Below are 25,982 nucleotides of genomic sequence, written 5' to 3'. Positions count from 1 at the left end.
TGTAGGCTCATCCTCCCTGTGGAACCTCCCTTCGAGCAGCTGTCACATCATATCACTCATCCAGGCAGAAAGGAGTGTGTGAGAACAAGCACCAGGGAGTGCATGAGGGGAAGACAAGACTGCTCTCCTCAGGAGCAACATGGTCCAACAGCAGATTAAACCAAACCTGCTCACAGGTTGTGGTTTAAACCACAGCAGCACACATGAGAAGGCAGAGATTCTTTTCAAGTCTACAGCAACACAGGTGGGAACAATCCACAGCTAACAAATTCCTCATGGCCTTAATTTCAAGGCAACACCAGCTGCCAGATTCTTTGCTGAGACTTTTCAGAACACTAAGGCAGCAAAAACCTAACCTTTCAAAAAGAAATGAACTTTTTTTCATAGCATCTGCACACAGAAATAAATGGCTCAGAGAACAGACTGATGAACATTACTGATGAAAAACAGCATGAAAAAACAGAAGCCAACATATATATCAGTTTAGACAGTTGCAAAGTTGCTAAATAAGACAAAATAATTTTTCTTCCAACTGCTCTTAGGTAATTTACATATTTTTAAAACAGGTATGTATTTCTTACAGAAAAAGCACTCTGCTTTAGATTTGGGGCATTCTGCACAAAATCTAGGAAGACTGACCTGAAAACAACTATAGAAGGAGGAAAATTTTTCAAGAGAATCTTTAACAGCAATCTGTATTTGCATTAAAAACCTAAAACCGTAACAACTAATGTTAAGCAAAGTCTTGCAAAAGGCTACAGGTGTGTTAACACCATTAAACTTCAGCTGGGGAAACAGCTAGTATAAAGTGGTCAGGATCTTCTCCTTTAGAGAATGCAAATGTGCCAGTAACAGAAAGGTTACAGGCTCCAAAAATCCAACATGTGAGCCACGATGCTCTATACTTCTGTAACTTTTCTCTGCTTTTTTGTTTCTTCCCATTAAGTGGTATCTCACTGCCAACCTTGGTGGATCCTTTAACAATACTTGTAAATAATTTACTGGAGAGTTATACAAAGGGATTAGTGTTCAGGAAACGAGGAACAAGAAACAGTGACAGAGGGAAGTCTGCTGGACACTTAATAGCCTTGAAGAGGACAGCTGTTCACAAGAGAGCACAATCCATGCCCTGTTAAAACAAAAGCCTTAATGTCTGGCATACCTGAAACGTGGTTGGAATTCCTCCAACATTGTAGTGAACTACTAGATTCACTTTGTTGTCCTTCTCCACAATTTCAAAGCTCCCTTCTTTCCATTTCGTAATCCCAGTCTGCATGCTGCGCATCCGGACAGGTCCGTGCACCTTTAACAGCGCCATGCTTTCTCACAGAAAAGGGCTAACAAGAGTATGTATGCTCCACCTTAAAAACCTGTTAAAAAGGAGAAATGCATAACTTGGCAGGCCAAATAATGGTTAAGCATGGCTTGAACTTTCCGTAGAAGTTTGGTAGAAGCGTTTCACTGTTTTTAAACACAGTGAGGAAGAGTTGGACAGCAGCGAAGGAAACTTAGATCAACAAAATCTCCTCGGTAGGAGCAGCAGTGCACCGATTCCTTACTGCTGAAAGGGGAGCAGACACAATTCCAGACACCAAAGTGCTCAAAACCCCTTAACCTCAACGAATCTAAGGAAAGAGGGGGGAAAAAAAAAAGTGCCCGAGGATAGCCAGTATGAGATGGGAACCAAAGTTCTGGAGGAAGAAAACGAGCTCGTTTCTGACGGCGCGGGACCCGCGGCCACCTGGCAGGGCCCGGGAAAGCCACGGGCCCGGCGGCGAGAGACACAGCCCCGAGGGCTCCGGGAAGCAGCGCGAAGCGTGTTCCCGATAAAAAGCAGCAGGAATGAATGGAGCGGCCCCGGCGCGCAGCCCGGGAGGCGCTGCGGGAGATTCCCCAGGCATCCCGCGCTCAGGCGCCGCCGCTCCCGACCCGGCCTGGCTCCCGCTCTCCCCGGGGCCTGGCCCCGCTCCGCCACACAGGGACACAGAGCACGGGAGCGCCGCCCGCCCCGGGCCGGGCCGCCCTGAGAGCAGGCGGGCGGCGGGAGGGGCACGCGGCCGGAGGGAGCGGGTAGGAGTGGGTGGCGAGTCCCGGTACCTGCGTTCCGGCGCGTCCCGCGGGGCCCGGGGCGAGGCCCGGGAAAGGGGGCGGGGGAAGGGGGCGGCGGCGGATGGCGGGAACCGGCCGCAGCGGCGCGAGACGGCGCGCAACGCGCGCCCGCTCACGTCAGCGCGGCGGCGCCTTCCCGGCGCGCCCCGCGCGCGCCCGCTCCGCGCGCAGGCGCCGGCGCCGCCGCGGCCCCGCCCGGGCCCGTCCCGGCGTGCCCCGCGCGGCGGGTGAGAGGTCGCGGCGGCGGCGGCGGGCCCATGGCGGCGGCTTGAGGCGGCACCGGCTCCGCTCCCGCTCTCCGACCATGCACAGCCTGGCCACGGCCGCGGTGAGTGCGCGGCTACGCGCCTCGCCGGGCGGCGGCGGCGGGACGGCGCTGGGGATGGGGCCGCGAAGCGCGGGCCGTGCGGGCAGCGGGAGCGGGGCCGCCTGTGGCTGCGGGGGGAGCTTGAGGCCGCGGGGTGGTGGAGCCCCGGTGAGATCCGTGCCCTCGGCATCGCCGGCCGGGGCCGTTTGGCTGGTGCGTGACTCCGGCTGCTCCGTGCGGGCTCTGCTGTGCCGTGGCTCGTCCAGGGCCTGGAGGGTTTCCCTGCTGGGTGACCCGGCCCTGCCTCCTGTGCATCACTTAGGGCTTTCCCTCCTTCCCCCTGGCCTGCCTTGATGCCTCCCGTAGCCAATCAGTGTTTTAAGGTTCTTTAAAGTATCACTAGCAAAGGTATTGGCAAAAGCAGGTTTTATACAAAAGCAGAAGCGTGACGAATTTCGTTGTTAAGGTTTGCTCTACTACTTAAAAAGCACAGAGAGGAAAAGCCAACAAAAGTCTAAAATAAACTAATCTACAACCAAGGTAAACCCAAAAAATTATCCACAGAGGGTGTGGAGGTGGAAGAGCAGGGAAGAAAAGGATAAGGACAGGAAAGAGTAGGATAAGAAGGGGTAAGAAAGACCCTCCTGCTGAGGCACAAGGTGCAGCGTAGATCTTCATTAAGTGACTTTAAAATACAATTTACAGCATTTCCTACATGCCCAGCACCACCTTCTCTGCCCTCTGGGGAGCTGTCTTACTGCTGGCCTTGACTGCAAAGAGTAGATAGCGAAAAGCCCCTCTGTGCTGCAGATGCTGCCTGTTCCTACTTCCCTTTTACCCCATTGCAGTGCAGTATCTTCCACAGCTGGGGCTTGCCCTCATCCCCCTCAGGAAGCTACCAAGATTGGATATGGTGCCTGATGTTCAGGCTGGCTGGAGTGGAACTGTTCCTTGGCCTGGGAGGGTTCAAAAATGTAAGCTGAGTTTGAAGGATGTGGTTATTGCTTTGTATCTCCCACGTGATTTGGTTTGTGTTTTGGTTTTCGCTTCCCCAAATGCACATTCATGGCATGTGTAAGACTTCATAGAGCTGATTGAGGCTTGTGTTTACTGAGTGTGGGAGGTGTATTGCAAAACCAACAGTTAGAGCTGTTTCAAATGAACTTAAATCAAGGATCTGGTTGGACTAATGAGCTAATGAGTGAGTAAAGTTTTGATGAACAGGAGTTAAGAGAACTTTTTAAGTTTTTCCTCTTTGTTTAAATGCTTGTGACTTTAACGGGTTTTTGGAGTGCTGCCGAATACTTCTGGTTTGGAGTACTGTTCTCCAGAGCATGGAAGGGTGTGCCAGATCAGGTAGACTCTCTTAATCAGCATTTACATTTTTATAGCACTGTAATTCCTAAATGTTGAAATGCGTGAAGGACTCCCGTTATGTGTGTCTCCCATTAATCCTCTGCCTGTGTTCTGGTTATCTCTCTTCTTTAAAGACAATTTTAACCAAAACAATTATTTCAGAATAGAGATCAACTTTATTTTAGGACTCACTTGAATGTATATTTAATTTATGCATAGTTTATGCTAGGTGTTTGTTCTGTATTGAAATGTCTTCTACTACAAGTTAGTGTGCTTAGACTGGAGAGGACAGGGAAGGGTGTTTGGCAGTGGAGATGTGCTCGAGACCTGTGGTAAGTAAAGTCACCTCTTAGTAAGGTCACAAATTGGCTCAGGAATCCCTTTGGGTATTGTGAAAGCTGGTGTGATAAAGCTGTGGTGAGCTAGAGCATTGGTCTTCACACAGTGATGCTGATGGCAGAGCTGGCACACAGGTTTCCAGCCTGCAGACATCCCAGAGTGCTCGAGAGCAGACTGAAACCAATAAATGTACCTGTAATTGGCTGTAGGGCACTGAAAGCCCTGCTAAAATCTGCTAATTCACTGCTATGGAAGTTCAGAGTTCATTTTTGGTGTTTCTGAGCAGATGGGCTATTAAAATACTTTAAAAAGCACATGTTATCCGTTTAGTCAATGTCCAGCTTTGGCTGACCAAGACTTTTACCTGTGGCCTAGCTCAGTTAGGAAGAGAAGGCCATTTGCCTAAATAAATTTGTTATGTGATTATTAGACATGTCTTTTCTCCAAGAAGGAGAAAGGGTGTTACAAGGTGTTTTCCTGATGTAATACTGTTGATAAGTTTTACTTTCCCTGTGTGCAAAAGAAAGTCTGCCTGATGGGGTTCTGTCCTGGAGCTTTCAGGTTTTGTGCAGCCCTCAGGGTTTCCCAGAATTTTGAGTCTTTGAGGGAGAAGAAGAAACAGTAATAAGGAATTAGGAAAAAAAATACATCTTTCCATTTAAACTAAAACAAAAGGAGCAACTGTAGAGCCTATGAAAAGCAGTCTGTTCTGGCCAAGGCAGATATTGGACATCATAAACCTAATTGTGTGGAAAATCTACTTACTGTTCTCTAGGGATCACAAGCACATGATTGTGCTTTTAAGGGGTCGATGTATTTAAGCTTACAGGAACTGAAACTTCCAGTGAGTCTAGAAAAATAGATGGAAGTTTTAGATAACAGAATTATAACAACATTATTGCTACACTGCTTGTCAATCCACCATCCCACATTAAAACAAATGAAGTCTATTCATTCTCCCTCTTTTTTTGAGCTTCATCGTAGAAGTTAGCATTGCAATTGCTCTCAGAGTTGTAGGGGCACAAGAAACTTGGCAGGATCACTAATTTAGTTTGAGATTTTGGGGAAAAACAATACAAATTAAGTAGGTGAGTGTCCTGGTTCTGGCCAAAACAGAGTTAATTTTTGCAGTAGACAGGAGAGAGCATAGCTAGGCCCCAGAGATTATTCTGTACCACCTCACATCGTTTTTCAGGGAGGGAGGAAAGGCTTGATTTGGGTTTGGGCTAGTGTGGCCCAAGAAGTAGTTGGGTATTGTAGAGGGGGTTCTGTGAGGCGAGCAATAACTTTTCTTTTCTTGTACCCTCTGTCACTAATATTAGTTATTAGTTAGTTTTCTTATCTCATTGATGTTTCCAGTAAATTGTTCTTATCTCAGCCTGTGATCTTTATCTTTTGTGCCTCCAATTCCCCTCTTCATCTTAGACCAGGGGGACTGGGAGGGGAAGGAGGGAGGGAGTGACAAGTGGTTTCAGTGGGAACACTAAATTGGAGAATACCATCCCTAAACCATGACAATGAGAAAAAAGAGGATAGGAGGAAATATGAACAGCTAAGTATTTGAGCCCTAGAGTACAGGGACTGATGATACTGCATTGGCTTCTTAAAAAAGAAAGAAAAGAAATACAGTCCTGTTCCCAGCCAGGATCACTGTGCACAGCGGGATGCTGAGCTGGTTGCATGCTGGTTGGGGTAGCTCAGCAGCAGCAAGTACCAACAGGGCTGAGCTTGGCTTCAGTAACAACCTCTGCAGCAGTGCTTGAAAAGGTTCTGACCTGGCTTTTGGAAGTGCTCACACAGGAGGTTTTAGTGATGGTTTTTGTCTTCCTCAAAATTTTGTATCTGAGTCACCAAACTGTCTCCTTAGGAAGCCTGCAGAGTATTTGTTTGCACCAAGTGCTGCTTGTGCCAGCAAAGGCAGGAGACAAAGTTTCAGTAAAAGACTCATGCCTTCCCTTCTCTACAGAAATTATGATACAGTCCCTCTTTTCCCTTGTCTTCCTCACTTTTTTTTTTTTTTTGTATTGAGAACTTCTTGATCTTGATACTGTTTTTTCCCTGATGTTTCAAGTGAGGCAGAAGCAAAATCCGGATCTCTCCTGAGAAGTGGAAAATGTGTCTTGGCTAGGAATACAAGTCTACCCTTCTCTGGGCTTTTTTTGAACAGGAATCAAATAATCCTGAGATCTTGCACAAAGTCATTCTCGAAAAATTCCCTTTTAGCTCCATGCATGTGAACAACATGTGAACACAAGCCATTGGTAACAGCAGTTGTTACTGACTGTGGCCAGTGTCATGCTGATGGTGAAGTAGTGAAAATTTTTCTAGTATTTGTTTGAATGTTTTTCTTGTGTGCATTGAGTGAGTCTCATTGACAGTTTCCAATGTCATGGGTGTTTGTGGAGAGAAAAAGGTAACTTACCTCTGCCTTACTCTGAATCTGTGGAATCTTGCACTTGAAGCATGAAATAAGTGCATGCTAAATGCAGGTGGAGCAAATGATAACTGGCTGAAGTGTGTGTCACTCCCCAGGAGCTCTGCTGGCACAGATGGGCAGCAGCTTGGCTCTCACTGTTGAATGAAGTTACAAAGGTACTGCTTGACAAGGACATTAAGGAAGACTGTCAGGCCAGGAAATAAAGCCTTAGAATTTCAAATAGGTGAAATTCTAAGACTAATCTAAGGAAGGGATGGATCCATATCCAGAACATCTTAATAGAGCTTTAGGTCCTGCTCTCTTAGTCAGGAGTTTCTTTTTCTGTCCAATTGTGGGAACAGTTTGGGTGAGAATTGGATAAAATGTTTGGACTGAAGCTTTTCTGTCTCCCTCCCAGCCTGTGCCAACAGCACTGGCTCAGGTTGACCGTGAAAAGATCTACCAATGGATCAATGAGCTGTCCAGCCCTGAGACACGGGAGAATGCACTGCTGGAGCTCAGCAAGAAGCGTGAGTCTGTGCCTGACCTGGCCCCAATGCTGTGGCACTCATTTGGCACAATTGCAGCACTCCTTCAGGTGGGTTGGCCTGTCTGTCTTTATTCTATGGTGCAGCATCAGCACATTGCAGAGCTTGTGCATCCATGAGGTGGACCTGGGGAGGAACTGGTGGTATCCCTTATTGCCATTGCTTGGGGGTATGATCTTTGTTGGATTGTGTGGTGAGGGGAGTAGATTGTTTGAACCTGTGACTCCTGTCACTCCTGTGACTCCATGTCAAATTGACTCTGAACTGGCTCTGCCCTTGTCTGGGCAGCATGATGGCTGCCACATAACTTGAAAGTGATGCTTGGTGAAAGCAGACTGTTATCCGCTGTCACTGCAGTTCCTTGCCAGGCAAGTGCTTTGGTGTAGCTTTCTGATATTTTTCTCCTTTAACTTTTAACTCTCTGTTAATTTTTAGGAAATTGTAAATATTTACCCATCAATCAACCCTCCAACTTTGACAGCCCATCAGTCCAACAGAGTCTGCAATGCTTTAGCTCTACTACAATGTGTTGCATCACACCCTGAAACTAGGTAAGTGTTTCCAAGTTGCTTGACACCTCAGCCCATGTGTTTGACTTTAGAAACACTTTAATGCCTTTCTCCTGTAATTAAGCATACAACAGAGCTGACAGATAGGCAGCTGCCTGCTGCTTTTACTTGTTTGCATGGATTACCACAATGACAGGTTTATGGTCCTAAATGCATTGCATTCCCTGAATCATCTTGAGATCTTGCAAATTCTCAGAGCATTGGGTTATGGCAGCTTCTGGGAGGTCAGCCAGAGCTAAGCGTACCTTTGTGCTGAGTGCTATGTGCAAGGATCCTTGAGCTCACAGTTAGACAAGGAGTTTGGTTAGAGCACAGTGTTAATAATGCCAGGTGTGTGGGTTCTCTCCCCATATGGGCCATTCACTTAAGAGCTGGACTCAGTGATCCTTGTGGGTCTCTTCCAACTCAGAATATTCTGTGAAAACAAAAAAGATTAAATTTCAGCTTACAGTTTTTTAGATGAGCTGTTGAAAGGGTGGAATGAACAGGACTGTCCTTCCCAGGCAAGTGTGAGGCAAAGGAGCAATAGCAAAGCCATTTTTGGAGTCTTCAGCCAGTGTCTGACTTCATGTTTCCTCAGTCTGTTCCCATCCCATGTCAGTAGGGAAAAATGATGTTGGTTCAGCCAAAATCAGTAGCTAAAACTCAGAAGGAAACTACCCAGAGATCCACAATCTCAGGCTTCTGTTACTGCTGAGCAGCAGCATAGCTGAAGTTGTTTTTGAGCTGCTGCAAAGCAGTGTTAAACAGCAAACCTCCATGAGATGATATTCAAAGAAATAGGGTAGTTTTACTTTACTCACGTTTACACTTAAAGTTTGGAAATTGAAAATAGAAGAAGTATTTTGGATGATTGTGCAAGAGAGCTTCCCTCTGTTAGCAGAGCAATCTCCAGCATTCTACCTGCAATCTTTATTTTTCACTACTGCCAGAAGGCAGTGTGAGGACTCTTGGGGAGAGGTGTTGGTGCACATTTAAATTCTGGTGATGCCTAAAGCTTAGCCAGTCTGTATGTCTGAGAGGTACTTTTCACAGGCATTGTGGCCGACAGTCCTTGCCATTGGGAACCTGCAGGGTGAAATGCAGCAGTGAATGTACAAAACAGAGGGTCTGAGTGGCAGGAGGAGATAATAAAAACAGCAGGGTGTGCTCATATCATGATCAGCTGGGGCAGGAATGCAGGTAATTGACAGATCAGGTGTTAGGTTTTCTGCTGTGCCCAGTGCAGGATTTGCATCCTGCCTTTCCATCACAGAATTAACTGTTACCCACCTCTGAGGAGCAGTAGCAATGAGGTACACCAGGAACAGTCTGAGGCTCTGTGTGGTAATGCTAGACTGTGTGCTCACTTTGTTTTCCCTGTTGTTCACATTGTGTGCTCTCTCCTTCCTACAGATCAGCTTTTCTGGCAGCTCATATTCCTCTCTTCCTGTACCCCTTCCTGCACACAGTCAGCAAGACTCGTCCGTTCGAGTACCTGCGGCTCACAAGCCTCGGGGTCATTGGTAAGCAGCCAGACCAATGCTGGACTGAGCTCGTACTGACTTAGAGCAGTTCATGCTGTGGGCATGTGGGAATGTTCTGCATGGCCAAAGTTAGAAGTCTCTTGTTACTGGCATTTTACAGGTAGTAGTTAGAGAAGGAGTGGTTCCTTTTTCCTTGTGCAGCCAGACTCCTCTTCCTTTTCACTTTTTAAAATCCCACTGAAGTCTAAATGCATTGTTAAAAATATGTTTCTTTGAGAACAAGTACCTGCAGACTTGTACCTTCACCCTCAGCCCTCCCAGCTAGGCGCTGGGATGGGTGGGTGCAGGCCGGGCTTTCTTTAGGTTTCTGTCATTGATTGACTCAGGTGTATTTTCCCTGTCTTCCCCTTATCCTGGTTTTCTCTTTATTCTTTCTGCCCAAATAATGTTTCTCTCAATGTATAGTGTCTTAAAATGTCTTAAAATGCATTTCTTTTTCCCAGAGGTTGTTGTGGGTGCCATAATCCTCTTGTGTTTATGTTACTACTGAGGGAGAGCCAAGAGTGCATCCCCTTTCTGAAAAATAAACAACCCCCAAACCTGTTACTTTTACACTGATTACTTTTACCCTGCCAATATTATTTCTTCTCCAGCCATGTGCTGCAACATATCTAGGATGTCACTTGCTCTGCCTGTCACTCAGACTGAATGGTTTCTGGGGAGAGCAGAGCCTAGGCCCTCTTTGAAAGGTGAGATTTTTTGAAACAGTTTATAATTTACTGATTTTGACTTTTGTTTTTACTTCAAGGGGCCTTGGTGAAAACTGATGAGCAAGAAGTGATAAATTTCTTACTGACAACAGAAATTATCCCCCTGTGCTTACGTATTATGGAGTCTGGCAGTGAGCTCTCCAAAACGGTACCTTTTTTGTTTTAATAAAGACACTTCATTGTTCATCTCTGACTGACCAGGCAGCCAGTGCCCTGCAGAGCTGGATTCTCTGTCTCTGCAAATGCTGGGACAAGTCTGGGTGGAATTTTTACCTCCTCAAAAACCAAACAGATCAAGACCTGAGACTGCCTGAGTGGCCTGGCAGTAGTTGACTTCTTATGCAACTTGAATCCAGTCTCTGCTTTGTGTCCATATCTTTTCTTTTGCCAAAGATGCCAGGCATTGTGTACTGTCCTGCATTTTCTCTTGTCTCTTTAACTTCCACTGAGAAAAGCATTTGCTGCCTGCTGGAAGGCTTTTTAACTCTGGGGCTGACTTGAAAAGAGCACCACACAAAGGCTGTCCCTTCTCAGGGTAGATAAGTTGTTTATATGCATTGTTTTCTGCTTTCTCTCCATTCTAGGTTGCTACGTTTATTCTTCAGAAAATCCTCCTGGATGACACAGGGCTGGCATATATCTGTCAGACTTATGAGCGGTTTTCCCATGTTGCCATGATACTGGTAAGATTATTTGTTTTTAAAGTATTTATATCTAAAAAAGAAAAAAATATGCTGCAGCAGTCATCTTCTCCAGCAACTACTTTACTGCTGTCTGACTGGAGCACAGGATGAGGGAGGCAAATCACTCTTGGGCTAATTGCTTGTGGCACTGTAGCTCTGCTTCCATGTTGCCTTTGTATACTTCTGGTTTGCATGTCCAGAGAATACATATTAGTTGTGATATACTAAGTCCCCAAGACAAAACAAGTAAACCTCTTCAGAGAAGAAAAAGATTTTCCAGAGTTGTGGGTGTTTCCACTTGTTGGTGGGACGTGAATTGATTTAATTTTATGTAAGAATGATCACACAGTTCAGATCATGGATCTGTCCCATCCCTGTCTCTCACAACATGTTGAAAGAGCAGGGCAAGTATATACCATACTGTCCTCATAACAGTCCCACATTTGCCAGCTGCTTTCAGCTTTGGATTTCTGGGGTCATTTGTGGGGTTTCTATGTAGCAACCCCCAGTGTTTGTCCCATCCACCCCTTGAACCCATGAAAACTTCTTGCACCCACAGTGTCTTTGACCAAGGAATTTCATGGGTTTCCTGTTTGCTGCCTGGAATGCCACCCTCATTTTTTCCTTTCTAATCTGGCTCCTACTAGCTGCTGCATATGCTCTGATTTTTGTGTTGGAATACAAAGAGAGCAAACAAGTTCTTTCCATTCTGTGATCCTATAAAGGATAAGTTTGAGTACTCAAAATTTGTTCATCCCAGGAGTAATAGCCCCAACTTGAGCTTTATCTTTCAGCTTGCCAAGGGGAATACAAATCTACCCTGGAGTAGTTATTGCCATGCTTTTGTGTATGTTTGTTTGCTTTTTAAAGGGTAGTCTCAGGAGAAAAAACTGCAGCAGTAAGTTAGGCATTTAGCAATGCTGGTTCTCTGACTAAATGTTGATATTTTCATCAGGGGTATTTACTTTTCTGTTTTTGCAAATGTAAAGAAAAAATTGCCTCCTACTCACCCACAAACAGCAATATATGAATGATTTTAAGCTGATGTCCCTAATATCCAATGTGATGTGATTTTTGCATTCAAGAAGATCAACTTTGATGAAAGTACATCTGACTTGGGGACAAAGCAAAGGATGCAATTAGAAACTCTGAGGTAGGGGAGGGAAGGAGACCATGCCATTCCCAGAAGTGAATTCTGCAGAAGGATATGAATGTGTAAAGCTACGTAAGCATGTGTAGTCCCACCACTGGGTGAAGCACTGGCAGGATCAATATTCCATAGTGCAAGAGAGAAGGATAAAAACAGACTTTTTCATTGTCTATTTCAAAAATCAGGATAGTGTACTCCTGTCTAATGAGGGTTATGATTTGCTTTCATGTCTGTATTACATGCTTTTAAGAGAGAAAATTAGTATTTTCCATCCAGGAGCTCTCTGAGCTCTCTTTATTTTGAAGAAACAGTTGTTATCCTGGGGAATTGCTAAGAACGAGAAGCTTGCAAAAGGGTGGATGAGGGGGATGTGCTAGTTGCTAACAGCCAGGATATCCAAATACAGGTGAATGGCTGATGGGGAAAATGGTTAGTGCTAGCCAGTGTAGTTTACAGGAAAAAAAAAACTTGGGCAGATGTGATTGACTCCTAAATACAAACCATCAGTCTGTTAAATTCTTCAGAGCAGGTGTGTGAAGTCATCCACACTTTATGCTCATCTGGGCACGTTGGAAGGTGCAGCCGTGTGCAAAATCCTACTTAGTGTGAGAAACAGAGACTGGGCTAGGAAGATCCGTCTATGCCTTGCTTCCCTGGAACAGCTTCACAAGGGATGTAGCAGAAAAGAAAAAATAGGCTGCTTGGATGCATGCTAAGACCAGATCAGGATCTTGCTACATGTGGTGTGAGTGAGCCCAGTCCTATCTCCTGGCTCTTCATGGTATTGCTTTTGTCTTAAAAGGATACCAAAATGAAGGGAATGCATATGAGAACAAGGGATGTTGCAGAGCTTGGGAACACACATCATGGTGTCACTCACCCTGAGCTTATCAAAGTGTCTGTCTTCCATGAGGGGGAAGCCCCAGGTTCTCTTTAGTCTCACAAAGAGTTGCTAAGTAGTCCTAGGTAGGTAAAAATTAAACAGAAGTGAGATGAGCTTTCCCCGAGCTGCTGGGGGAGCCCTTTCCAAGTCATGGCAAGCTGCTGTTCTCAAAGACATCTTGGCAAGCAGCACCAGGCTCTGTGCAGGGGTATGTAGATAGAAGGTAATGGGCTCTGCTGGGCAGGAAGTCAGAGTGAGTGATTTCATAGTCTTTCCCAGGCTCTGTTGATTGTGAAGCTGTTCTTTCAAATACTTTAACTGGTGGCACTGGCCTCTGTCAAACAGGGTAAAATGGTCCTGCAGCTCTCCAAGGAGCCATCGGCACGGCTGCTGAAACACGTTGTCCGCTGCTACCTTCGCCTTTCCGATAACCCCAGGTAAACATTTTAGGAGTTTGGGCAGGGGCCTCTCCTGAGCCCTTGGAAGCACAGTTCTTCACTTCTCCACGGTGCCCACCTGGGAGGAATCAAGGTTCTGGTCAGTCAGCCTTAGCTCAGTGTGGAAGATGGGTGGGGTTTTTGCTTTGATGGTTTTTTTTTTGCTAGTCACAAGAGCTTTTATGATACATGGGAGAAGCAGTGACTGTTGAGGGATTGTGCAAATTCCAGCTGTGCAGGTTACTACTGCCTGAGCGCAAATGTAGCTTGAACAAGATACAAAGGAGGGCCTGGGGTGGAAGGTACACTATACTCTCCTCCTTCTACATCAGATAGACTGTTAGCAGTAGATGAAATTCAGTTGAGAGAATGCAGACTGATCTCCTGCTGACCAGTAGCTCTGCCCAAAGCTGCTGGGTGTTCGTTTGTTGCCTCAGTCTCTCCTGGCATCGCATCACTTTGCTGCTGGGTGTTGGGGTGCAGGGGCTGCTTGGCGGGGTTTAGTGTGAGGGGTGGGAGCTGGGCTGGCTGGCTGGCCACCTGCTTTAGTGCTGCTGCTGCTGCTCAGTGCTTTCCTTGGCTGGCTCTGGCAGGAGGAAACCTCCAGGCAAAGGAATGCTGTGTCCCCAGTGGGGTTTGCTCCCCTCTTGCCCCTGTGAGTTTATTTGTTGGGCCCCGTTTCTTGTCTCTTGATGTAGGGCACGTGAAGCTCTCAGGCAGTGCCTTCCTGACCAGCTGAAGGACACCACCTTCGCCCAGGTCCTGAAGGATGACACCACCACAAAACGCTGGCTGGCTCAGCTTGTCAAGAACCTGCAAGAGGGTCAAGTCACTGACCCACGGGGCATCCCCCTTCCTCCGCAATGACTGCTGGGGGAGGTGGGGCACTGGGGAAGAAACAGCTCAGGTTTACAAAGAACCAGGAACAGGTGACCTCTTCTGCAACAAACTGGGCACGCCAGCTGGCTGCCGGCCTGTCGGACCATCCCACCCAGCCAAAGGGCTGCTCTGTAGCAGTGCAGCAAGCCTCCGGGGATCGCAACACCAGCAAATGCTGATACTACAGCTTCAAAAAAAAAAAAAAAAATCAATAAAAACAATCTGTATAGATCCCAGTCTCTCCGGGAGGCTTGGGTGGCATCTCTTCCCCCACCCCTAGGCAGGGGGTAGTGCAGATGGCCACTCTTCCAGCAAACTCAGCCTCCGCCCAAGTGGTGCACGACAGCGGGTATGCACACCACGTCCCTCCAGTTCCTTGTCACTTCTTGTTTACATGTCTGTTTAGATGAGTGAACTGAATAAAAGCTGATCCAGTTGTTCTATCCCCTCCTAATACTGCTACTCAGCTGCAGGTAGCCCAGGGACAGCTTTTTTCCCTGCCAGCACATCCTTTCTCCTGGCTCTGCATCTGTCTGGCACAGTGAGCTTCTCGCTTCCTTTCCTTTGGTGTGGCTGCAGTGAGGCCACTGCGGTGCTTGCCCCAAGGGAAGGGTGGGATTACTTGCAATGAGCCCATGCGTCATAAGGTTGCTTCCCGGGGCTCTGGGGAAGACGATCGCAGGATTGTGCCTCTTGTGCTGTAAATAGTGCACTCCCACAGCTGACCAGCGGCCAGAGGCTGATGTGTGCTGGCCTCTCATCTAGACCTGGGAAGGCTGCTGGCTGGCTTATCACAAGGAGCTCAGTGTGAGGGCACCTGCCTTGAGGTGGTGGGCAGGCCACTGACTGATCCCCTGCTGCCTGCAGGCTCCAGGTATGCTGCCTTCTGTACCCGCTGCTGCCTGCCAGGCGCCTCTCAGTCCCGTGCCCTCCCTTCCCCCCTCCTCCCGCTCCTCCCTGCCAGCCAGGTGCATCCATTTCAGCTTTGAAACCTGCCTTGGCATCTGCCATGGCCCCACTGGACCAGCAGCCACTTACCTGCCACCCCTGTGCCAAGTGGCTAATGCAGCTGCAGCAGACTCTCGGAAGCAGTGGAGGAGCTCCCAGGCTCTGCGGCAACAAAGCTTGCTCTTGGCTGCAGGCAAGCCCGGGCAGCTACTTAATTTCTCCCCCCTCTTCGAGTAGCCCATTTTGCTGATCATCTGCAGTGTCGTGCCAACAGTGTCTTAAATCCCACCATTTCCCTTCCCTCCTCCTCTCACAGCCTTGCATAACAAGGGCAGAGCACAGCCTCTTCCTTGCCCTCGGGTTCCTGTTTTATAACCATTGCCTTTTCCCTCCTTTTCACCCTGACCTTGCCAGGGTGTGAAAATGCTTCTGTTTGGTTCGTTTGTTTTGTTTTGTTTTGTTTTGTTTTTTTAATTCGGATTAATAAATAATAAAACCCCAGCCAGCACAGAGTGGTCCTGGTCTGGTCTCTCGGGGGCTTGGGGCCAAGCGGTGCGGTGGGGGGTTAATTGCAGATGGGAGGAAGGGCGGGATGTGCCGTCTTGGGGATATGAGCCGGAACGAGTGGCCTTTCCCAGTGGCAGCTGGCTACGTCCCTGTGGTGCTGCATCTCTTCTATGGCAGGTAGTGGGGAGGGGATGCTGCTCCGTTGTGCTTTGCAGGAAGGCAGCGAGCCTGCCAGGAAGAGAGCACTCTCGCCTTCCTGAAGCGCTGCCGCACATCATTCTCCCGGTGTCCAGGTCTGTTAGAGTATCGCTCACCCCAAAGTTTGGTCATTGCCCCGCTCCCTTTGCCCGCAGCTCGGTCTGACCTAAGGCTGCCCCACTTGGATCCCCATGGGTGCAAGCGGGTCTGAGGACAGATAGGCGCAACCGGAGGATAAGAACGGGGGCTCGACCCCAAACGAGGGGCGCCGCAGGGCGCTCCCAACCCTGCCGGTGCCCTCACCGCCTTCTTTACCCGCCCCCCCGCTCCGCCTCGGGAGTGGCGTGACCTTAATCCGAAGCGACCTTGAGACAGCGGCTGCGGGGCGTGCGGGGCGGGGGGCGTCCCGCGGGCGGGGGGCCGGGGGAGGGCTCGCCGCCCAGGCGCTGCCGAGGGGCGGGCAGCCCCGGCTCCGTGAGCCGCTGGCGGCGGAGCACCGGCGGAGCGGAGCGGCAGCGGAGAGCGGAGAGAGCGGGTACGGACCGGGCGTCCTGCGGAGGGGAGGGGAGGGGAGGGGAGGGGGCGACGGCGGGGACGGGGCTGCGACCTCCGGGCTCTGGGACCCCCTCTCTCGGGCTGCGCTGTCCCGGAGCTGCCTGCATGGTTGAGGTGGCGCGGGGCAGGAAAAGTGCCGGCGATTTTGTCTCCTTTGCCATAAGGTGTGATTTGTCCCCTGAGCCCCAAATCCCTTGGGGTTTGCCGCCCCATTCCGGAGCTCCTTGTCTGTTCCCCATCTCCCCTCCAAGCCCTTCTGTCCCCGTCAGCTGCCGGCTGAGCAAAGCTCTAGGACAAGGGCAGTTTGCAATCACGCCGGGGCAGCAAGGTGTGGGGTGTCGTCCTTCCCTGTTCTGGCGCGGTCACCTGTACGGTGGCATTTTATTCTGCCGGGCGACTGCACTGGACCCGCTCACACTCACTGCCCTCCAGCTCTGCTGGGGCCTGTCACCGCCAGGAGAGACGCTGCGGTGGCTCGGTGTGCTGGGGCAGCTGGGGCTGTTCTGGCAGCAGGCAGCTTCCCTGCGGGAAACGCTCGGGTTGGGTTTCTCCTGGCTCTCATCCCGTTTGGCTCAACGGTGTAATTCAGACTGGGGCAAGGGGACCTGCATGGGGCTAGGCTGCGAGGGGCTCATGGCACCCCTCACACAACAGGAGAGAGCAGCAGGTGTGTACTTGCATCCACATGCTCTTCCTTGTGCTTCCTTGGGTTGGAAGGGATCATCTCTTCTTTGCTGCATTTGTGGGGAAGGCACTGCTCCATAGTTGGGACTGGGCATGCTTGGGCCATGCTGGGAGCCTGGAAGGGCTGGCACTGCGGGATAAATTTAGCTCCAAACTCTCGACGTGGTTATGGGCCCAAGGGCTACAAGCTGCTCTCTTGCATGCTGCCACCTTGTACACATGCATGGCAGGGTGCCAAGAGGACAGAACTGTTGGTGGCACTGAGCCCATCTCTGTCCTAGTCCAGCATGTCTCCCTGCTTCTCCAGTTCTGGCACCTCTTCTTCCACCCCAGCTTCCCTAAGACGTTCCCATCTCCCTCATCTGCTGTGGCATAGGGGCTGCAGATCTGGTGAGCACCTGAAGCTATGGCCCTGTGAAGTGGCTGTGCCAGGCTGGGTGTTGCTGGAAAGCAGGAGAGTGCAGGCAGATGGGTGACTGGGGTTGTCCCCCCTGGTTCCCTGAGGGCCATGGGGTGCAGGGGCTGAGAGCACACTGTGGGGGGATGGATGTGGGGCACTCCTGGAGCTGTGCTAGCTAGGGCACCGACTCTGAAGGGTGCAAGAGGAGCACAAGACTATCCCCCATTTGTGTGTGTGGACACTCCAACTCCTGGGCCAGCGGGTCAGTGCCCTGTGGGTTGGATGTGGGGGGATACAGGCACTTCAGCAAGTCCTTTCAGTCTGAGCCTTGCAATGAGGACCCGTTGTTGGGAAAGCACAGCCCCAGCGCTGGGAATTACTGGAAGGTGTTGGGATAGCACCACAGCTACTCCATGTCTCCAGCAACATATGAGGTCCCCAAGGGTGGACAGATGATCCCTATGTGCCTTGGGGACGTCCAAACAGCCACAGCTTGCCCCACAACTAGGGTGTCTCGCAAGAGCAGGGCCACAGCCGTGCTCAGAGCAGTTCTGCCCTGCTGAGCCACAGTGCACAGGGGAGAGCTGCTGTCTGGCCTGAGAGCCCACAAGGGTCTGGCAGTTGGGCTTGGCAGCTGCCTGCACGCTGACAGCACCAGCTATTCCCAGCCCTGCATGACCAGTGCCCGTGCTGAGTCAGGGGCCTGGGGCACAGCTGCCACCCCTGCACACTGGCACAGAGCCCTTTGCTCCCAGAGACCCTGGGTCCCCTCCTGCACCCAAATCCCAGCCCACCAGCTGTGGCATCCGCTCCTCCAGGGCCCAGCTCCAGCACCTGGGTGAGAGGCGCATCCAGCGATTTGTCAGCGTAATTAAAGTCTCAACAGCCTAATCAGGGCCTCATTGTCCAGTAGTATTTATAGTCCCACTCACTGCCATGTGCTCCCTGTACAGCTGCAGGTGCAGTCACTGCCTGAGGTGCTGGTATGCCCTGTGGAGAAGAAGCTGCAGGAGCTGAGGGTCATTGCTCTATGCTCCCTTTCTTGCTATCACAGCTGTGCCTCTCCCTTACTTTCAAATTTGCTGGTTGGGGTAGTTTCCTAGGTGGTGGAGGTGTTGTTGGGCACTGCCAGAGCAGTTTTTCCTGGTTTCAGGGGCTGCTTCTTACCTGGGAGCAGCAGGGCTCTGGTACTCACTGAGCTGTGGGGCATCAGCGCTGGCAAGTTTTTCTGTTTTCCACCAACACCTTTTGAGCACGGCTTCCCGGTAACACAGATTAATATTTCATGAGTGTGGCGGTGTGAACTCGACACTTAAGGAATGCAATGACCCAGCAGGAGACACACACAGGTGCGCTCAGATGCAGGCAGGGGCACACACACCTCACACACACGTGGGTATGGCTGGAGCCCACTCAGCAACACCTGGGCACAGCGTGAGGGTCTGACCCTGCTTCCTCCAGCCACCTTCTCTCTTCCCTCCCCAGCAGCTGCCAGCGTGGAGAAGGCAGAGCCATGGCATCGCTGCTGTGCAACGCCCGTGAGTGCCCCGGCAGAGGATGGGTGCAGGGCAGGGCATTGGGTCGTCTGGATTTACGCTGAGGCAAATCTGGATTCTGGGTTAAGTTTACCTTGCTGCACTCAGCAGCATACCTACCCCACCATGGTCATTGGGATTTGGGATTTGGGCTTGGAAGCACCAAGGGTGGATGGGAGGGATTGATGGGGAATTACCCATCTTGTGGTGAAGGGAGTTTGTTTCTGGTTTGTCCGTCCTCCCTCACGGATTGAGGGACCATGTGTGATCCCAGAGTTGAGAGGAGGCAAAGTACCAGGGCACAGTGCCTGGATACCCCCACTCTCAGTGATGCAGCCCTGCTGCCTCCAGGCATCCAGCTCACGGACACGCTGGAGCAGATGCAGCAGGGGACTCTGATGCGCAAAGTCAAGTCCAAGAGCTGGAAGAAGCAGCGTTACTTCAAGCTGCAGGAAGACTGCATGACCATCTGGTACCAGTCCAAGAGGACAGGCAAAACTGAGTCTGCCTGTGAGTACCAGCTGCTGTGTGCTGGCCATGAGGCCATCAGTAGGTTTTAGAGTGAACAGGGAAGTGAAGGTGTAGAGATTCTTGGGACATGCTTGCTAAGGGTGCCGGGGGGTAGAAGAAAGGCTGTGCATGCATGTGTGATCTCTTCTCATCCATACCTCTCCATGAAACATCCTGCCCCAGCAGGACCCATGGGTCGAAAGGGCTGAGTAGAAATTGCAGCTGATACAAATGGAACCTCTGGAATGCCAGAGCAGGAGTCAGCAGACAGACGGGCAGATGGATGACTGGCTGACTTGATAGTTCAGTGGTTATTGGATAGATAACTAGCTCAGTGGATGGATGGATGGATGGATGGATGGATGGATGGATGGAGTGGAAGAAGGAATGACTGGGAGGATAGAGGTCTGTGGGTGGTGCCCCTTGCCCTGTGGTCCTTGTCCCCTACAGCCAGGCCTCCCCTCCCTCTGCCCCAGTCTCCATCAGCGATGTGGAGACGGTGCGGGAAGGGCACCAGTCGGAGGTGCTGCAGAGCGTGGCTGAGGAGTTCCCCCCCGAGCGCTGCTTCACCATTGTCTTCTACGGCCGCCGTGGCAACCTGGACCTCATTGCTGGCTCGGCAGAGGAGGCACAGTGCTGGATACAGGGCCTGCGTCAGCTCATCGAGGTGGCCACCACCATGGACCAAAGGGAGAAGATAGACCAATATCCTTCCTGAGAGCATCACTCTGTCCCCCACACCCATTGCTGATCATCCTCCAGGCCCTGCACCTTCAGCCTTACCCCAGCATGTGTGTAGCTGTTCTGGCTCTCACCATCTGCAACAGTGCAGGGCACAGGAAAAGGAAAAGATGCCCTCTGATACTACCAAGCCCCATTTCTCATAGCCAGGGTTATTTCCCTTAACATTTGCCCTGGTTTCCTGCACATGGATTCGTGACTGGTTCCAGAAGGCTGACAAGAATAAGGATGGGCGCATGAACTTCAAGGAGGTGCAGCGTCTCCTGAAGATGATGAACGTGGACATGAATGAGGATCATGCCCTGCGGCTCTTCCAGGTAAGCACTGCACCTGAGATCCTGGAGGGGTTGGAGAGGGACAGGAGGGGCTGGAACAAGCTCTACATCATCTCCTTGCAAAAGGGATCAAGTCACTTCCATCCATCCATCCATCCATCCATCCATCCATCCACCATCCAACCATTTGTTCAGCCTGTTTACCCAAACAAACACCCATTTGTTCATTTATTTCTTAAACTAACACACCCTTCCTTCCTCCCATTCATTTGCCCATCCAGCTAACCAGCCATATGCTTTTTTATCCCTCCGTTTCTCCCTCCCTCCCTCCTTCCCATCCATCCATCAGTCCATGCTACCAGCCCTTCATCTGCCCATTCATCCATTCCCCCATTGATCAATGCCTACCACTGCCACTGGTGTGGGGTCTCTGTGCCCTCTTTCTGGGGTGGGAGAGTTGCCCCATAGCAACTTCAGTGCCAAGACACCCCATTTTGCCCCATCTGGATGCTGAGGGAGCTCCCTTGCAAACAGGATGCTGACAAGTCAGAGTCGGGGACGCTGGAAGGGGAGGAATTTGTACTCTTCTACAAGGCTCTCACACAGCGTGAGGAGGTGCTGAGCCTATTCCAGGAATTCTCTGAGGATGGAAAGAAGCTGACCCTGCTGGAGCTGGTGGATTTCCTGCGGGAGGAGCAGCTGGAGGATGAGGGCACAGAGGAGCTGGCCATGGAGCTCATTGACAAGTATGAACCATCAGAGACAGGTGAGAGCTCACTCAGACATCAGCTGTGCTCTGCATGGGGACAAGGAGGGGTCACAGACTCACAGCCCCATGGCAGGAGCATTCCCAGCCCCATCCTGGTGTGGACAGGCACAAGAGGAAGACTCACCAAGGTGTGATCTGGGTGCAGTTCCCCTTTATTTGGTCTGCTCCTGGACCATTTTGGTATAGAAGGTTGACCACCCATGGTGTGCAAGCACCAGCTTTGGGATCCACTGCCCACTTTCCCAAAGTACTGCCCTGCAGCATTTTTCTGTTCCCTAGACTCTGGCAGCAGCCATGACCATTAAATAGGGGATTCTGGGAGCTGCCAGTAGCCCTGTTTGCCCCATTCTGTCTCTTCCATTCTGTCCCTGGCTGTTGCTGAACCTCCCCCTGTGCCTGCAGCCCGGGCTCGCCATGTGCTGAGTGCTGATGGGTTCCTCATGTACCTCTGCTCCGTGGAGGGCTCCATCTTCAATCCCCAGCACCGGGCGCTGTGGCAGGACATGAGCCAGCCACTCTGCCACTACTTCATCTCCTCCTCCCACAACACCTACCTGATAGAGGACCAGATCCGGGGCCACAGCAGCATCGAGGGCTACATCAGGTAAAGGGACTGCTCCCTTCCAGCTGCCCTCCAGCACCCTCCCACCCCCGTGTCATGTCCTGAGCAGCTCCATAGGTAAACCCCAGAAGCTCCTTTGCTCCTCTGCGGTCCAGCACTCCTCTGGCCATGCCCTGCGTGTCCCCTGGTCCCTTAGGGGTGACACCCACGGGCAGAGGGGTGGGCTGGTGCCCTGGCTGAGTGCAGGGTTCCAGGGGTGACCACCCACCCCCAGGGCTCTGAAACGGGGCTGCCGGTGCCTGGAGGTGGATTGCTGGGACGGGCCAAATGGGGAGCCCATGGTGTACCACGGCCACACCTTCACCTCCAAGATCCCCTTCCGGGAGGTGGTGAGCACCCTGGGGAAGTACGCCTTCAAGGTAAGGCACCCTTCCCCAGGTGCTGGTGGTCCTGGGTGGTCCTTGGTGGGTGAGGATACATGGTAGTGGTGGGTCCCTGGGAGGGGAGGGTACTGAGGCTCACACAGCTGGTGATGCAGCAGGACTGGTCACACTGTGGGAAGGAAGGTGGCTGTGTCACTTTCTGGGGGATAGCACTGGGGGGGTTTGAGCTACAGCCTGCACTGTGCTGTGCCAGGGGGATCATGCAGACAGGGACTGTTGGGGGTGCAGGGGTGAGATGGGATGTGGGGGATTGGAGGGGTATGAAGGTCTCAGAGGAGAAACAGACACAAGGGGCTCCATCCTGGCTCTGATCAGGCCTGGATGAAGCCCTTCTGAGAGCTCACCAGTCCCACCAAGGCTTATTTCCAGGTGTGCATGTTGCTCCTCAGACCTCAGACTACCCGGTGATCCTGTCCCTCGAGAACCACTGCAGCATGGAGCAGCAGGAGGTTCTTGCCCAGCAGCTCAAGGAGATCCTGGGAGAACAGCTCCTCACAGCTACCATCGATGGGCACGTTCCCACCCAGCTCCCATCCCCAGAGGTAGGGACAGAGCACAGCTGTGCAGGGCATCTCTGTCCTGCCTGAGAATGTGGTAAGGAGGTGGGTCTGCTGCTCAGAGAATAGGCCAACCTGTTCCAGCATTGTCCTGCTCCACTGGAGCATTTGAGGATGCTGGAGGTGGGTATTTGTGTCCTCATGTCCACAGAAGTGCCAAGGCTTTCCCTAGGGTTGTCTCCCCATGTCCTAGAGAATCAGACAGCGGGGCAAAACCCTCCTTCTGAGTGCTGAAGGGAGCTGGTTGTGCTGGCCTCCAGCAGTGCAAGATCCCACAAAGCCCATAAAGGTGCTCGGTAGCTCAAGGTGCTTCTCTGTCCCCAACCCCACAGGAGCTGAAGCACAAGATCTTGTTGAAGGCCAAGAAGATTGGGCGGCTGGAGGACACCCTGGATGGGCCAGGGGATGAGGTGCCTGATGTGTCTGATGAGGACAATGGGGCAGAGGCAGAGGAGGAGAGGCGGAGGTCAAAGGTAAGTGGCCCAGGCTGGGGACCAGCTAGGAGAGCTGAACCCCTGGACACATTTATGAGCTGCAGTGACATCTTACTGCATAGAGGAGAGACAGAGACTGCAGAGACATCAGCAGGCAGAGAGGACAGCCTTTTCTGCCCCTGGCCATGCCAGCCCTCTCTTTGTTTTGGTGACAACATATTGGAGGTTCCCTGCTTGTTCTGTTCCTGGCAGGAAGACGGCTCATAGCAGGGATGCTGCCACCCATCAGCACACCCCTGGCTGTTCTTACCTGCCCTGGCTCTACAGCCCCTGGCCTGGATGAGTGCTGGTGGGTGGTGCTCCCATCAGGAGGACCCAACATGGCTCTGCCTTGCAGAAGGACAAGGAGACCCTGGCACAAGCACTGTCCGACTGTGTCATCTACTGCAAGAATGTGCCCTTCCAGGGCTTCCAGGAAGCCCGCAGCCATTCCCGGCCCTCTGAGATCTCCTCCCTCTCTGAAGCCAAGGCCAGGAAGCTCATCAGGGATGAAGGTGAGATGAAGGGGGCAGTGGCACCAGGTGACTGGGGACCGATGGCTTCTTCATGGGTCGCACCAAAGCCTCCAGACACTGGGGTTCCCTCCCTGTCTGGGAGAAACAGGGTCCAGTGGGGCTGTACTGTGGGGTTTGGATCTGGTAGATGATGGGGTCATTGGCTTAGAAAACAAGGGAGAACACCTGGATTCCTGGGCAGGGAGAGGGATAAAAATTGGTGAGTTGGGTGCACAGGTGGATAGACAAATGACAGATAGATAGATAGATAGATAGATAGATAGATAGATGGATGAGAGGAGGATGGATGGATGGATGGATGGATGGATGGATGATGGATGGATGGATGGTGGATGGATGGATGGATGGATGGATGGATAGATAGATGGTTGGATGGATGGATGGATGGATGGATGGATGGATGAGCAGCACGTGGGTGACTGTACAGGCCAGAGAATGACCCCACAAGCGGGCCTCATGCTCTATCCCTAGGCAATGAGTTTGTTCGCCACAATGCCTGGCAGCTGACACGCATCTACCCCAGCGGGATGAGGACCGACTCCTCCAACTACAGCCCCCAGGAGATGTGGAATGTGGGGTGCCAGATTGGTATGGCTGGGGTGCAGCAGGGCTGTGGGCTGGGGAGATGCCCTGCATCCTGTGCTAAATGCCACTATCAATATCAGTTTTAGTGCTAGCTACAACCCCATCTGGAGCCAGGTCATGCTGCCAGCTCTTGTGCTGCCCTGGGGGTGGGCATTTAGGCATTAGTGCCTTATTTCCCTGTGCAACTCCACATCTCTCTGGCTATGGGAACAGGCTGGTTTTCAGCTCAAAGCAGAGTGTGGTATCTGTAAGCTGTTCTGAAACCTCTTCCTTTCCACCTCTTTCCAGTGGCCTTGAACTTCCAGACAGCTGGCATGGAGATGGACCTGTGTGATGGGCTCTTCAGCCAGAATGGCTGCTGTGGCTATGTGCTCAAACCACCCTTCATGAGGGACAAGGAGACTCTCTTCAACCCCAGTGATCCCAGCAGCTGGGAAGGCCCCAGCCCCATCACCTTGACAATCCAGGTACAGGGTTGTGGAGAGACCCTGGGGAAGCTTTGACAGTGTCCTGGGGCTCTGTTGGTCCCAGACAGATGGGGACAGCATTGGGCAGCGCGCTGGAACCAAGTAGCCTCACAAAAGATAGATTTGGCCCTGCAGGTAATCAGCGGGCAGCAGCTGCCCAAAGTGGCCAACAGCAAGGAGGGAGCCATCATTGACCCACTGGTGCGTGTGGAGGTCTATGGGGTCCCCGCGGACCAGGCGCACCAGGAGACCAAGTACATCGAGAACAATGGTGAGACCCACAGCAGTACCACAGACCCTGCTGTGCCCAGGCACAGGCCCTGCTGTCCTCCACTCTCTCATCCCCTGCTCTCTCTGCCCAGGGTTTAACCCCCACTGGGATGAGACACTGCAGTTTCAGCTCCATGTGCCAGAGCTGGCCCTCATTCGCTTTGTGGTGGAGGATTATGACAAGACTTCCAGGAATGATTTTGTGGGTCAGTTCACCCTAGCATTTGCCAACATCAAACCCGGTAAGTGGCTGCTACCCAGTGGTTTTGGGTGCCCAGAACAGCACTGCAAGCCTGTCTGGGGCTCAGTCAGGTACTAGAGAGGAGGGTGGGACTCCAGTTAGCCAGAACCTTGCTGTCCTTCCTGCAGGATATCGCCACATCCATCTCCTCTCAAAGGATGGCACCAGCATCCCACCCTCTTCGCTCTTTGTCCACATCCGCATCACTCAGCCACCTGGCCCTGAGCAGGACTGAGCTCATGGGGTGAGCAGCACCCGGATGGAAGCCATAGAGCCAGCACTGAGCAGCTGGGGCCACAGAGCCAACCACCTCGCCCTCTTGTTGAGCTGTTTCTGTCATCCCTGTGTTGTTGTTGCTGCTGTGACTCCCTTTGCAGTAGCCTCCAAGGGCCGGGAAAAAGTACTGACCTCCCCTTTCCAGGTTCAGGATGCTGCTGCCCATGTATGAGTGTGGGGTCTATGCCAGTGCAGCTCCCTGCAGCCTCCACAGGCACCCTGCCCTGGCCCAAGGTCAGAGTTTGTCTGTGGGGAGGAGGAGAGATAGTGTGTGGCCCAGCTCTGCTACAGGGGCTGGTCCCCCTCCAGTCAGGGGAGCAAGGCTGGAGCCGAGCAAACCCCAGGGCTGGGCACAGCTGGGAATGGAGTCTCCTCACTGCCCCCTAACCCTGCAGAGCCCCACCACATCCCTTGGCCCCTACAGCCCCAAATTAACCCTTATCCCATCCTTTCTCTGTAAGCAACTAAATAAATTGTTCAGTGACAGACAGTGGTGCTGGGGAGAGACGGGGAGCTGAGCTTGGGTTTGTGCTCCTTC

The 25,982-nt window shown here is 51.6% G+C and overlaps 3 protein-coding genes across 3 annotated transcripts in view; 2 read left to right on the top strand and 1 right to left on the bottom strand.

The window, feature by feature from the left end:
* Positions 1-2,265, bottom strand: part of USP37 (ubiquitin specific peptidase 37) — a 31,932-nt gene extending 29,667 nt beyond the window's left edge. Inside the window, exons 1-2 of the mRNA XM_056495975.1 lie at positions 2,098-2,265; positions 1,163-1,370 (exon numbers count right to left, since the gene is read on the bottom strand). Of these exons, the coding sequence (XP_056351950.1) occupies positions 1,163-1,318 (156 nt within the window). The 5' untranslated portion in view covers positions 1,319-1,370; positions 2,098-2,265. The remainder of the gene's footprint in view (positions 1-1,162; positions 1,371-2,097) is intronic.
* Positions 2,266-2,293: 28 nt separating this feature from the next.
* CNOT9 (CCR4-NOT transcription complex subunit 9) lies at positions 2,294-15,368 on the top strand. Its single transcript, XM_056495974.1, has 8 exons — positions 2,294-2,437; positions 6,946-7,125; positions 7,511-7,626; positions 9,040-9,149; positions 9,919-10,028; positions 10,465-10,563; positions 12,942-13,033; positions 13,732-15,368. Exons 1-8 carry the CDS (start codon positions 2,414-2,416, stop codon positions 13,898-13,900), a joined length of 900 nt encoding a protein of 299 aa, XP_056351949.1. The 5' UTR covers positions 2,294-2,413; the 3' UTR covers positions 13,901-15,368.
* Positions 15,369-18,376: 3,008 nt separating this feature from the next.
* Positions 18,377-25,932, top strand: PLCD4 (phospholipase C delta 4). The gene is made up of 15 exons (XM_056496074.1): positions 18,377-18,742; positions 19,091-19,249; positions 19,726-19,954; positions 20,178-20,307; positions 20,800-21,031; positions 21,437-21,638; positions 21,871-22,015; positions 22,429-22,581; positions 22,929-23,069; positions 23,428-23,584; positions 24,077-24,193; positions 24,479-24,657; positions 24,793-24,928; positions 25,020-25,169; positions 25,297-25,932. The coding sequence occupies exons 1-15, from the start codon at positions 18,718-18,720 to the stop codon at positions 25,401-25,403; spliced, it is 2,262 nt and encodes a 753-aa protein (XP_056352049.1). The 5' UTR covers positions 18,377-18,717; the 3' UTR covers positions 25,404-25,932.
* The last annotated feature ends 50 nt before the right edge of the window (positions 25,933-25,982 follow it).

The sequence above is a fragment of the Oenanthe melanoleuca genome, chromosome 7 (assembly GCF_029582105.1).
Source record: "Oenanthe melanoleuca isolate GR-GAL-2019-014 chromosome 7, OMel1.0, whole genome shotgun sequence".
NCBI lineage: Eukaryota > Metazoa > Chordata > Aves > Passeriformes > Muscicapidae > Oenanthe > Oenanthe melanoleuca.
The sequence above is the reverse complement of the archived record's forward strand: the minus strand, read 5'-3'. Positions and strand labels throughout refer to the sequence as shown.